Raw genomic sequence first — 11,216 nt, 5'->3', positions numbered from 1 at the left:
TAAACACTATCCCAGTAAAGCTGTTTACATTTTGCCAATACAGTAGCAAGCTTTGCAAGGACTGCCTTGCCTCTGGCGCTAGGTTATGTTTACATTATGCCAGTTCTGATTTTGAAAGGTACTGTACTGGCATAATGAAAACCAGGCATTAATATGGACATTGAAAGTAAAATTACTAATACTTGATGAATTATTTTCCTTGTTTCGTGAAATAGTTCACATGCGTATCGTTTGAAGAATCGCTTTGTTTTGTAAAAGAATAAACAAAAATGTAAATTAAATGAAGTGGATGTTTTATTGTTTTTACTTTGAAGGGAAGCCAAAGTCTTCTTGGTATTTGTAAGTGTAGTTTAGTGACGACGTGGATGTTAGTGTATACAAAAAATAATAAAAGTTAAAAAATTGATAAGTTGTATGTTCGTTTTATTTATATATCAGCTGATTTTGACAATTGCTACATAGGTCTGTATTTTCGGTTGAGTGGATATTTATTTTTGCGCTATTAAATAAACAAAATTCAGATTATAATATTTATTTTAATACAATTGAATACTTAAGTACGTTAACAATAAAAGCTAAAATTGTAAAAACAATACACAACCTAATAATCACTACAAAATGGCACCATTTACAATACATAGAACTTATTAAAATAACTAAATACAAGTTACATATCATATTATAATTACACAATCATTTAATACTGCAAATATGGTTCTATTGTGATGATACACAGCCTTATTCGTAAAGCAAAATAAATGCGTCAGGAATGATGCTTACTTTTATTTTCCTGTTTAACTATTTTAAATTCAACTATATAACATAAAATTTCAATATTTTAAGAAAGCACTTTCTTAAATTCATATTTAAATATAGAAAAATACATTTTTTACATTGAAAAATTAATAATTTCACAAGATTCATCATGAAAAAAGTCAGTAATCGTAAAATCATATAAATTATCCAGTCGTCATTTAAGTAACATAAAACAATGTAAATTACAGTAAATAGGCGGATTAAATAATAATAGAAAACCTCAGGCTAACAAACTGTTCAAATATTCTGCATAATTTCACAATCTTTATCTATTTTACTCCAACGTCAATTATTTCTCATTTACATTAACTATGGCCAACACTAACATAAAAAGCGATAAAAAATCAACTTTATCAATCTTTTAAGTAAAATAACGTCCAAATTAGCGAATAATTTATACAAAAAACAATTAAGTTGGGTCTCAAACAAACATGCGAATTTAAAAGTTCTAATCAAGCCAAAATTGGCTCAAAAGTACACTGTCAGATAATGTTTGTGTACATAAAGTTATAATAAAACTACAATACTTTAACATTCACTATTGTGTATTACATTTATATTTTATTACAGAACCAAATATTCCAAGTTAGCGGCCAACCTTCAAGACTGAAGAGGCACTAGAAGAAGAAGAAGAATTGTGAATCTTTATTATTCATACATCATTTTTCTAAGCAAGAACTTGCATAAAATGACTTGAGTGTAAACTTCTATAAGTATGTAAATGTGATTTTAAATAACAGGAGAAATTCTTATTCTAAAATTATCTACACTTATATTCTCAAAAAACTGGTAACAGCAAAAGTTGTTTACAAGTGGCAGTGATCAATTTTGCATTTTTCTACCTAATACTTGGTACAATTGTTTAGTAAAAACTTGTTTTTTTTCGAATACATACTAAATCAATTCCTAAAAGGAAATATATATATATATATTTAAACTGGGTATATAAGAACATGAATATTCTAGTAATATTTTAATACAGTTGACTTATGTAAAATGCCACAATCACAAAACATGTTACAATAATCCTAAAGTTCAAAGCACAACTTTTTCTACAAATGTATCAAGAGATTTTTTAAAGCGTAATAATAATTAAGCTGTATCTATGACTTTACAATTGCTAATAACAATTTTTTATTTTAATTTAAACCTGCACATCATTTCATTAATGTGAGATATCCTATCCCTTCCAACAATGCAACATACTATGAATTCATTTTTTTACATACTAAATAGTCATCAAACTTGTCTTACCTACAAAGCAGTTCCATACTTTTACCACAAAAGAGACAGAGTAATGGCCACTATATATAGAATTTGCCATTCCTTATTTCTATTAATCGGAGTTGAATTGAAATTAAATACATTGATGTTTACTTAGTTAATATTCCTTGACAGATCTTGTATACGTCTTGCATTGCACTGTTTGCAGTATAAATGTCCGTCCAGTGGATAGCATCCTTTGCCCTCCTCCCTGGAGCAGAGTGAGGCACCGCAGTCTTCGCACGCATAGCATGCAAAATGAAAGCTCTTATCCAAAGCCACAATACGGACCGTCTCTTCCGCGCCTCCTTCCGGCACTATAGGTTCCCTACAACGTGCGCAACGGGGAGCGTACCTAAAATTTCATTACAAAGATGAGGAATAAACATGGTGATGAGCCACTTTTGAGGCTATTTTCTAAGCTATAAAGAAATACTGCAGATTTTAAAACATTTCTATAGTAAATTTTTACACTCACCTCTTATGAAAATCTTCAATACAGTGAATTCGGTTAACCGCATCAACAGTGAATGGTATACCATCAAGACTCTTCTGGCAGACCACACAAGTGAAACAACGAGGATGGTATGGCTTGCCAGTAGCTCGCAGTATCCTGTCCAAGATAGGGTCGCCACACACACAACATTTTTCCAATGTATCTAGGTAGTCTCTTTCACAAAGTGCTTTACCTTGCACTGCATAGAATGGGCGTCCCTGAAAATGTTTTATGTTGTTTGAATAACATACGTCAGTTTACACTAATAGATAACATTTTTAAAGAAACAAATTGCAATGGGGACTTGGCATAATATCCCATAATGAAATTTAAATTGTGAGTTGTAATTTGAACACAGTTTAATATTTTTTTTATGTTCCATTAACTATAAAGAAATACAATATATAGAGAGAAATATTATTTTCATTCCATTACTTATGGACTAAACATTTTAGAGTAATGTTCCCTAAACAGTTTCGTTCTTAAAATTAGGAAATACTACATACCTGTAAATTAATACCACACTGCTGACAGCAGAAACATTTAATATGATATATTCTTTCCATTGCGGTACACCCAGTGGTCTCTCCCATAATTTTCTCCCCACAACGGTAACAATTACCACAGTATAGTGCATCATCAGGCTCCGGGGTGGGCTCAGCGGTGCCAACATACCCTCCATACAATGATGTACCAGATAATTGACTACAAGGTCTTGGATTTATAGGCTCATATAAAGACTCATAAGTTGACGATGTCTGTGAACCACCGTAAGTAGAGAAGTCTTGAGCATTAACGGACGCCGAAGAAGGCGGGTAAGCCGATCCTGGTCGACGTAATTCGCTGTAATTCGACTGAGCACCCAAATCACTTATTCTAGACACTTCAGATCTCGCGTCGCGATCACCATAGATACTCTCCGATGTACGCTGCATAGGAATATTAGAGTAAACATGGTTCGTACCTCCCGGAGGTAGCAAATTACTGTACAAAAGTACATCACCGCTGCGAAGTCGCGAAGAATTTCTCACAATGCAACTCTTTACGGGCACTAAATTTGAATACGTAGAACTTGTTCGGCTTCCGTACTCTAATCTTGAGGAATATGATGGCTCGCACGCGGATTTTACTGTGTAACTTTGTGGAATTTGAGGCTGCGGCGCTTTACTTTTTTTGGGCGGAATAGAAGGTTTTATTTTAGCCGAATTAATATCATCTTGAAGCTTTGCGTCCAATTCGTTAGCATATATTCGTAGATCGGCTAATTGTTTATCCAATGTATTCATTTCAAAAACTTAATTAATTACTTTTATGTCATATAATGAGTCAATGAGTAATTTTCAGAATTACACCTTTTTCGAGAAGATAGCTTGTTTAATATAAAATGTCAAATCTGCAATAGGGATGTGCAGTGTTGCAAATGACAAGATGTTTACGATTTTTACGATATTTTAAAACGATCATTCGTACTGAAAAATTTCTTATGAAATGTATAATATTTTTAGATGAAAATATGCCCCATGTCCTTATTAACTCCGTCAAATTATTAGTTAAAGTTCGCTAAATTATAAGTGTATTTATTTTCGTTTTATCTTAACTACGTTTCCGTAACGAGTCGTTATCGGGCGATAGAAATGTTTTCAAAAATTCAACCAATTATTTTTAACAAGAAGTAGATGAAATGCTTTATTACATTGGTAACGAATGCAGTAGTAAATATCCATATGTTTTGTAGGAAATATTAAAATGCAACTATTTTTAAAAGAAATATGCATAGCACTCATTATTTTTCAGGTTTCAGTATTTTACTAAATTAATTTCAATAGTTTTTTTTTCATAATAAAATTTCTTAATAATATTTTTTTTTACATAGTTAATGCTCGTATATTGCCAAAATGAAGACGAAGGTAAGGTTTATATGATAAATCTAGTCAATACATTAACGACCGCAACTATTTTCAAAAATTTTAATACAAAATGATATTTTGCAGAGTTTGGTAGAACAGAAGCTGGTGAAGAAGAGGTTGGTACATTTATTTAAAGAGAAAAACAATTGTATCGTACTTTTTATTAAATTATAATGCTTTCATTGCAGTGGCACATGGATTTTATGCCGGTAAGCTTAAATTAATCAGAAACCACGTAACGTAGTAATTGTATCACGATTTTGATGTTTATAATTTAATTTTCCATCACCAGACAGGTTATCTTCCGGACAGTGTTTATAGAGAATTGGCGTGGTATGCAATTCTACAAATTCAACCACTTCATCATAGTTCAAAGCATAAAGTAGCGGCACAACTTATTTGGCAGCATACCCTTGGTCGTCCCCATGTGATTATGGAGAGTCCTCCTCAAGTAAGTTTTAATTACCAAAGCATGAGTCATTATTATTGAACGAAAATTAAGTTATTCAACCATTCCTTTTGTAATATGTCTTTTGTTTAGTCTACACAATCTGAAGGTAAAGTGAGTCGACAAATTTTGGCTGAAGAAGCAGCTAAATGGTCGCGTGAGCAGAGAGCCGCACAAGAAGTACTGATGGAAAACATAAAAACTGGCGGAAACGGTCTCACCGTACGGACTGTAATCAGTGCCCGTCAGAAGACTATTTACATCATACAGAACAGTAATGTGTCATTATTAAATATAGGTCTTAGCACACTAATTAAAAATCACAAGTACTTTCAGACCCATCAGGAGTCTTTCTTTAACAGAAAGAAACTCTGGTGTCGGTGTTCTGGAAGTAGTCGGAAAGTTTAAAAAGCCCACGAAATTTTTAAAAAAGTAATATGTCTTTATTATTTAATTTCGTTTAAAAAGCAATCTTGAGTGTCCGCAGTTACACGTAGAGTTTCAAAGTATTACTACCAGCGAAATTAACAAGAATACTAATTTTCAGGTAATTTCTATAAATGCCCCGAGGGTTCAGAGCCTGACCTAGATGCATACCGGCTGCAAGCAAATATGCACGAACGTAAATGCACATTCGGAAAACCTTCAATACCTGTACCAGTTGATCCTTGCATCGAAGCTGAAGTAGCACCAATTGAGTATTCCTTTCACGAAGGTTGGATGTTTTGTCTCGGGAATGGTGATAGAGAAAATAATTATTTTCAGAACGGCACCCTAGATTGTGGTAACAAAACTAAGGTATTCACATGTAATGTAGAATTATAAAATGATTTTTACTTTTATAATTTATTAAAATAATGGGGAATAATGGAGAAAGAATACCTTACCTTACTTCTTTTTCATTTCCAGGTATCTGTTGAAGAGTTTTTAAAAATGTGCGCCATTGACAACAACATCGTAATAACGTTTGAATATTTCGGCGACGAGCCTCGCAAAGACATGATGCATAACGCCACTCTCTGTACCACCTGGGACCCCTGTCGTTTAGCCTATTTGTATCGCTTAGAAGTAAGAATTCAATTTATTATACACTATCGTTTCATTGTAGCCTGATGTATTACAATTATTTGATAAATTGTGTTTCAGCCTCCACCAATTGAACTAACCCCCGCTTTCCCGACCTCAACACCCAACCCTTGTGACACGACAGTTTGTCCAGAATGTCTTGAAGGTGTTACGGAAGACCAGGGAGTACCTATTGAAGGTAAGATTGCTATTTATGAGGTAGTTACATTTACTGAACTTAAATTTTTGAATAACATATTTCTGTTTCTATTGTTTAAATTTCAGTGTTTTCTGGCGAGGAGGAAGCATAAAAGTGTATCGCAAATTAATTACAAAATAATGTACTGAAATGAAGTTTGTGTATATGATGATTATTTACATAATTTTTCTTCTGTTCATTTAGTATTTTAACTTTCTAGCCAGGAAATAAAACTTTATATTAAAACTTATCTTTCATTCCGATATAGACTTGGATGAACTCTTCGTAGGTGGTCGAATATGAAAATCTTGAATGAGAAAAGTATGCAATTCTAACAAAATTATAGTTAATCTGTAAAATAAATTGGTATGATCGAATTATAATTGCACTTCAGAATCGGTCAATGATTTAAAATATTTAGTCGTAACGGAACGTGTACCGGACATACTTATTTTCATTGATTTTCACAAAAAAAAATTTAGGTGACTAAAATATTTAAGTAACGGTTCTCTTTTCGGCTATCGCTACTTAACAGGCATCACTAAATGTTAATATCAATGTCAACAAGTGACAATAGTTTTCAATTGTCATTGTCAATGTCATTAACCATGCTCGGTGTATCTTTTTGATGTTTGCTTCTTATTTTTGCAAGAAATCTTATGATATTTTCTTAAAATGGTTGTGTTACACAATTTGCAAGACGTTTTTCTTGAAGCTTCGCGACAAGCGACACTTAATTTACCAACATTGAAACAAAACTATTTGAAAATTGATTTTGGAAATTTTGATGTAAGTTTGCCATATTTTACTAAGTTTTTGTAACATGTATAACTTTAAATTTATATGATTATCTCTGATATTCAAGATAGTAGGATAAGAAAGAATTTTTACTTTGTTTTAGATTAAAGAAACGGTATATAATGGTGCAGAACCTTCATTACCTTTTGCTGCAAGTAGTATTATTAATGCTGGTATCAATAACTGGAAACGACTCACAGCAGACCATGAGGATTGTAAGGCAGTGTATGAAGTGACCTTCGATGTAATGGTAGGTATATTTCAATAGTTCTTCATTCTTAGTCATTGGTGATTCATCTTTTAGTGTCTTGAGGGTCAAGGACTGTATTATTGAGATTTATTTTAGTTATGTACAATTTTAAACTCTATTTACCAAAACAAAATAAATAGAATTTCATATCTTGCTACATTACATATGTAAATATTTCATAATAATATGCAAAATTATAATTGTTTCCTTTAACATTTCGGTTTTGATGAAATTTTTCAATTAATAAAAACAAAATCCATTGAACACTGACAAAGGTTACTTAATGAAATAAACTTAATTATACTGCAAATTTTCAGGGTAGTAATTTAAATTTCAGGCCTGGTGATACCATAGGTGTTATTCCGAGAAATCCTGATAAAGAAATCAGTTGTGTTATAGATTGTTTAGAATTATCTGATGTTGTGGACTCTTGTTACATTATAACTGTTAACAGTGGTCAGAAGGCAGCTAAAATACCTCCACATGTCCCTGTTAAGTCTACACTAAGATATGTTCTTACACATTGTATTGATTTAAGGGGTGTTGTGAAAAAAGTAAGTTTTTCTCAATTTAATTTTTTAAATAAAGTTTGGATGGATGGATGTTTGTTAGAAGGTATCTCCAGAATGGCTGCATGATCTTGCTGAAATTTGGCATAGATGTAGATCATAGCCTGAAAGAAGACATAAAAGCTACTATGTTTTTTTTATTTGGTTCCACGCAAGTCATGGGCGGCAGCTAGTCTGAATATAATTTCACTCATTGCCTTTTTAAAGTAGTGATAATTTTTTTTCACAGCATTTTCTTAATGGGCACTAACAGTTTTATCAATATAGTTTCGTGTAACTGTATTTATGTGTTTTTAAATATTATTTATTTTTTCTTTCAGCTGTTCCTGCTTGCTTTATCAAGGTATACAAAAGATGAAACAGAAAAGAAAGTACTTGAGTACCTTTGCAGTAAAGAAGGTTCCATATCATACACAAATTATATATTAAATAAAAATTTGTGTATGTTGGATTTATTTGAAATTTTCAAAACCTGCAAACCACCTGTTGAAGTTATTTTAGAACACCTACCTAGATTATTGCCTAGACCTTATTCAATTGTAAACAGTAGTTTAATTAATCCTAATGAAATAAAAATATGTTTCTCTGTAATGAATATAGGTTATAATAGAAAAGGTCTTGTTACTGGCTGGTTAGAAAGTTTGATAAATGAAAGTCTTGAAGATAAGATGAGAAATATAACAATCACAGATAAAAAAGAAACAATGATGGACAAAAAGGTTTCTATATATTTGAGGAAGAATATAAATCAATTTAGTTTTCCAGATAAAATTTCAAGGCCAATGATACTTATTGGGCCAGGTACTGGAGTTGCACCTTATATAGGTTTTCTTGAAGAACAAATGAAAGAAGAAGAAAGAGATGGACATATTATTTGGTTGTTTTTTGGCTGCAGATATCCTGATTTAGATTTTATTTATAAAGATGAATTGCACGATTTTAAGGATTCTGGTGTTTTGACTAAACTGACGACAGTCTTTTCTAGATTCAATGATTGTGAAGATAAATATATACAGGTCATTATATATTTTTTATGTTAGATTTTTTAACTTTTAACACGGCGACTTTGTTACGTGATAATATGATCCTATGCAGTCTAAAATTGGTTCACTTTTTTTTAGGATGCAATACTTAGTAATGGAAAAGAAGTTTCCGAGCTACTTAAAAATGGCGCGTTAGTTTATGTTTGCGGTGACGTGAAAACAATGGCAACTCAGGTCACGGAATCATTTGTGAAGTGTTTAGTCAATTTCTCTGACTTAACGCAAGAGGATGCTGAAAAGTTTGTTTGTGATATGCAAAAAGAGAAGACATATTTAATTGATTTATGGAATTAAATATTGTTATGTTTTATTGTGTTTTTCTTATATTATAAAGATTTTCTAAGCATGCATGACGGTACAACAATGGCCGTCTATGGTCGATAAATAATATTAACTTCGAGCAAATAGGGATTAAAGGATATTATTTGGATTGTATTGTAGATAAATAATACAAAGTCTTTTATAAAAATAATTTAATAGGCAAATCTCTAATGTAATAAAATGTTCAAAAAGTGTCATTGGTGTGTACAAAATTATAAATAGAGCGGCTTAATTTCAATTTAACGCAATTTTTCGTTGTGCTGTTTATACACTGCGTAAATTATTACTTTTTTTTAAAGATTTTATAACTACTTAATTTTACCATAGAGTAATAAAGCAGGCACTCCTGGCATAGAGCAACGCGCGTGTCATCCAACAGTCAAATACATTTTCAAAAAGCTAACCTTAAAGTTAAATATGGCTAAAGATAAAACAAATACGGGAATAATACATTATTTTAATACTAAATTTTACCAAAATATAGTGGGCCCGTTATACGTCGTACTAAATGTACTGGACGAGTTGATTTGACACTTCAGAATGTTCTTAATTATAAAAACATTTCAACTGAACGGATTTTCAATATCTTCTTATATTTTTACAGAGTATAATTACGTTGACAATGAATATAACAAACAAATATCAAGTTTAGTATACAAAATTGGAATCAAATACTTCTTTTTTTTTTCGAGTATAGTCTGACCAAATTATTTGTAAAGCGGCACAAAAAGGAAGTACAGTGGCGCCACACGCGTGACAGATAACTTACTTAAATTAAAAATATTCCTGTGTTGCCATTCGACCTTCATAATTTACTCGCGTCTATAACATGTTTTTAATTAAAACAAACCAAAAAATATTCCCACATAGTTGAAGACAATTGTATTTTTTACATACGTATTAGAAGCACAGAGCCAAAATACAGTCTTAATAATAATTTAAGCTAAAAGTAGTAATTGTGAAGTAACCTAAAAGTTCTACGCAATAGTAAAGAAGTATAAAAAATAAATAATTGGTCAGTTGAATCAATACCGGAATGTGAAAAAACAGTAGCGTGTAGAATGTAAAAGTATGCAGTACAAAGATTTATATAAAAAGGCTTTCACATTTAACACATTCACTGCCGCTGACTCGCCTAGCAAGTTCACCTCAACTTTATTCCAATGCAGTCACTAAATTAGTAAGTTCAGCGAAATGTAAAAGACATCATAAAAGTCTTAGTGGCATGGAATGTGTTAATCAGTTCAATCTTTAATCGACGACTAAAAAAGTTAACCGTCTCGATCCAGTGAAATGATAAACAGTTTTTATTAGTATAATTACACTCTGAATAAACTAAATACAGTTATTTAAAAAATGCTAAACGTAATAACTTGAGATGACCTATTAAGGCAAATGAAAAAAATGTAATGTGACGCGCACGCTCCTAATTAAAAAAATGGTTAGTAAAAACATATTTCTTGGCTTTTAAAAAGTATCCTATAAAAAATAAATTGAATTTTTGACTCCATTCACCGGCAGTGAAGTGTTAACTTAGTGTTTAAAAATAAAAGTCTATTTATTTAAATTATTGTTGAATTATACGTAAATTTGTTCCACTCTATTTTGTAAGGAAATCAGTATTTCTTTAGCTTAGCAAATATATCGTAAAAGAAATTGATTATCAAAAAATATTTGTATGCAACATACAAAAATACATATTTGGTAAAACGGTATACAAAAATGCCACTTATAAAATCACTTAACGGACTAGCTACAAATATAATTATATGTACATATTTTTTTGGTAAATTAATAAAAAATCGCAATATTCTTAATTTATATAGACAAAGGTTATTTCCATTAAATAATATTTGTCACTTTTTCCTTTTGTTTTTGTTGAGATTTTAAAAATAGTTCATATAAAAAGAACAGGCTTAAAAAGGAGTCCACCATGATTGCTGTAACACCTCTGACTAACTCCAAACCATGGTTTTGTACTCAAATTATAAAACTTTAATCTGAAGGTGACTTTAGCATTTGTAACAATGAAAAAAAAACT

At 31.2% G+C, this 11,216-nt stretch overlaps 3 protein-coding genes across 4 annotated transcripts; 2 read left to right on the top strand and 1 right to left on the bottom strand.

Annotated features, from left to right (window-relative positions):
- Positions 1-1,217: 1,217 nt before the first annotated feature.
- On the bottom strand, positions 1,218-3,953 carry LOC106121933 (lipoma-preferred partner homolog). Its single transcript, XM_013317767.1, has 3 exons — positions 3,082-3,953; positions 2,558-2,793; positions 1,218-2,434 (listed from the first exon to the last, which is right to left on the bottom strand). The coding sequence occupies exons 1-3, from the start codon at positions 3,859-3,861 to the stop codon at positions 2,194-2,196; spliced, it is 1,257 nt and encodes a 418-aa protein (XP_013173221.1). The 5' UTR covers positions 3,862-3,953; the 3' UTR covers positions 1,218-2,193.
- Positions 3,954-4,259: 306 nt separating this feature from the next.
- LOC106122026 (uncharacterized) lies at positions 4,260-6,415 on the top strand. The gene is made up of 10 exons (XM_013317873.1): positions 4,260-4,369; positions 4,449-4,482; positions 4,567-4,598; positions 4,671-4,691; positions 4,775-4,933; positions 5,024-5,204; positions 5,478-5,728; positions 5,840-5,998; positions 6,077-6,194; positions 6,281-6,415. The coding sequence occupies exons 1-10, from the start codon at positions 4,322-4,324 to the stop codon at positions 6,304-6,306; spliced, it is 1,029 nt and encodes a 342-aa protein (XP_013173327.1). The 5' UTR covers positions 4,260-4,321; the 3' UTR covers positions 6,307-6,415.
- Positions 6,416-6,803: 388 nt separating this feature from the next.
- On the top strand, positions 6,804-9,164 carry LOC106121932 (methionine synthase reductase). 2 transcript variants are annotated; one of them, XM_013317765.1, is made up of 5 exons: positions 6,804-6,983; positions 7,096-7,242; positions 7,560-7,796; positions 8,132-8,827; positions 8,933-9,164. In XM_013317765.1, the coding sequence occupies exons 1-5, from the start codon at positions 6,870-6,872 to the stop codon at positions 9,146-9,148; spliced, it is 1,410 nt and encodes a 469-aa protein (XP_013173219.1). In that variant the 5' UTR covers positions 6,804-6,869; the 3' UTR covers positions 9,149-9,164. The 2 variants fall into 2 exon arrangements, with proteins under 2 accessions (XP_013173219.1, XP_013173220.1); XM_013317766.1 differs by lacking the exon at positions 7,560-7,796.
- Positions 9,165-11,216: the final 2,052 nt, after the last annotated feature.

Source organism: Papilio xuthus, unplaced genomic scaffold (assembly GCF_000836235.2).
Source record: "Papilio xuthus unplaced genomic scaffold, Pxut_1.1 DF826933.1, whole genome shotgun sequence".
Lineage (NCBI taxonomy): Eukaryota > Metazoa > Arthropoda > Insecta > Lepidoptera > Papilionidae > Papilio > Papilio xuthus.
The sequence above is the reverse complement of the archived record's forward strand: the minus strand, read 5'-3'. Positions and strand labels throughout refer to the sequence as shown.

Bases quoted from the DNA above. Each gene is read 5' to 3' on its own strand.
- LOC106122026 (XM_013317873.1), top strand. From the start codon at position 4,322: ATGCAACTATTTTTAAAAGAAATATGCATAGCACTCATTATTTTTCAG. The intron at 5,999-6,076 runs GTAAGAATTCAA...ATTGTGTTTCAG, and splicing joins CCTATTTGTATCGCTTAGAA to CCTCCACCAATTGAACTAAC. The intron at 6,195-6,280 runs GTAAGATTGCTA...TTTAAATTTCAG, and splicing joins CCAGGGAGTACCTATTGAAG to TGTTTTCTGGCGAGGAGGAA.
- LOC106121932 (XM_013317765.1), top strand. From the start codon at position 6,870: ATGGTTGTGTTACACAATTTGCAAGACGTTTTTCTTGAAGCTTCGCGA. The intron at 6,984-7,095 runs GTAAGTTTGCCA...ACTTTGTTTTAG, and splicing joins TTGATTTTGGAAATTTTGAT to ATTAAAGAAACGGTATATAA. The intron at 8,828-8,932 runs GTCATTATATAT...ACTTTTTTTTAG, and splicing joins GTGAAGATAAATATATACAG to GATGCAATACTTAGTAATGG.
- LOC106121933 (XM_013317767.1), bottom strand. From the start codon at position 3,861: ATGAATACATTGGATAAACAATTAGCCGATCTACGAATATATGCTAAC. The intron at 2,794-3,081 runs GTATGTAGTATT...AAACATTTTCAG, and splicing joins AGTGTGGTATTAATTTACAG to GGACGCCCATTCTATGCAGT. The intron at 2,435-2,557 runs GTGAGTGTAAAA...ATGAAATTTTAG, and splicing joins ATTGAAGATTTTCATAAGAG to GTACGCTCCCCGTTGCGCAC.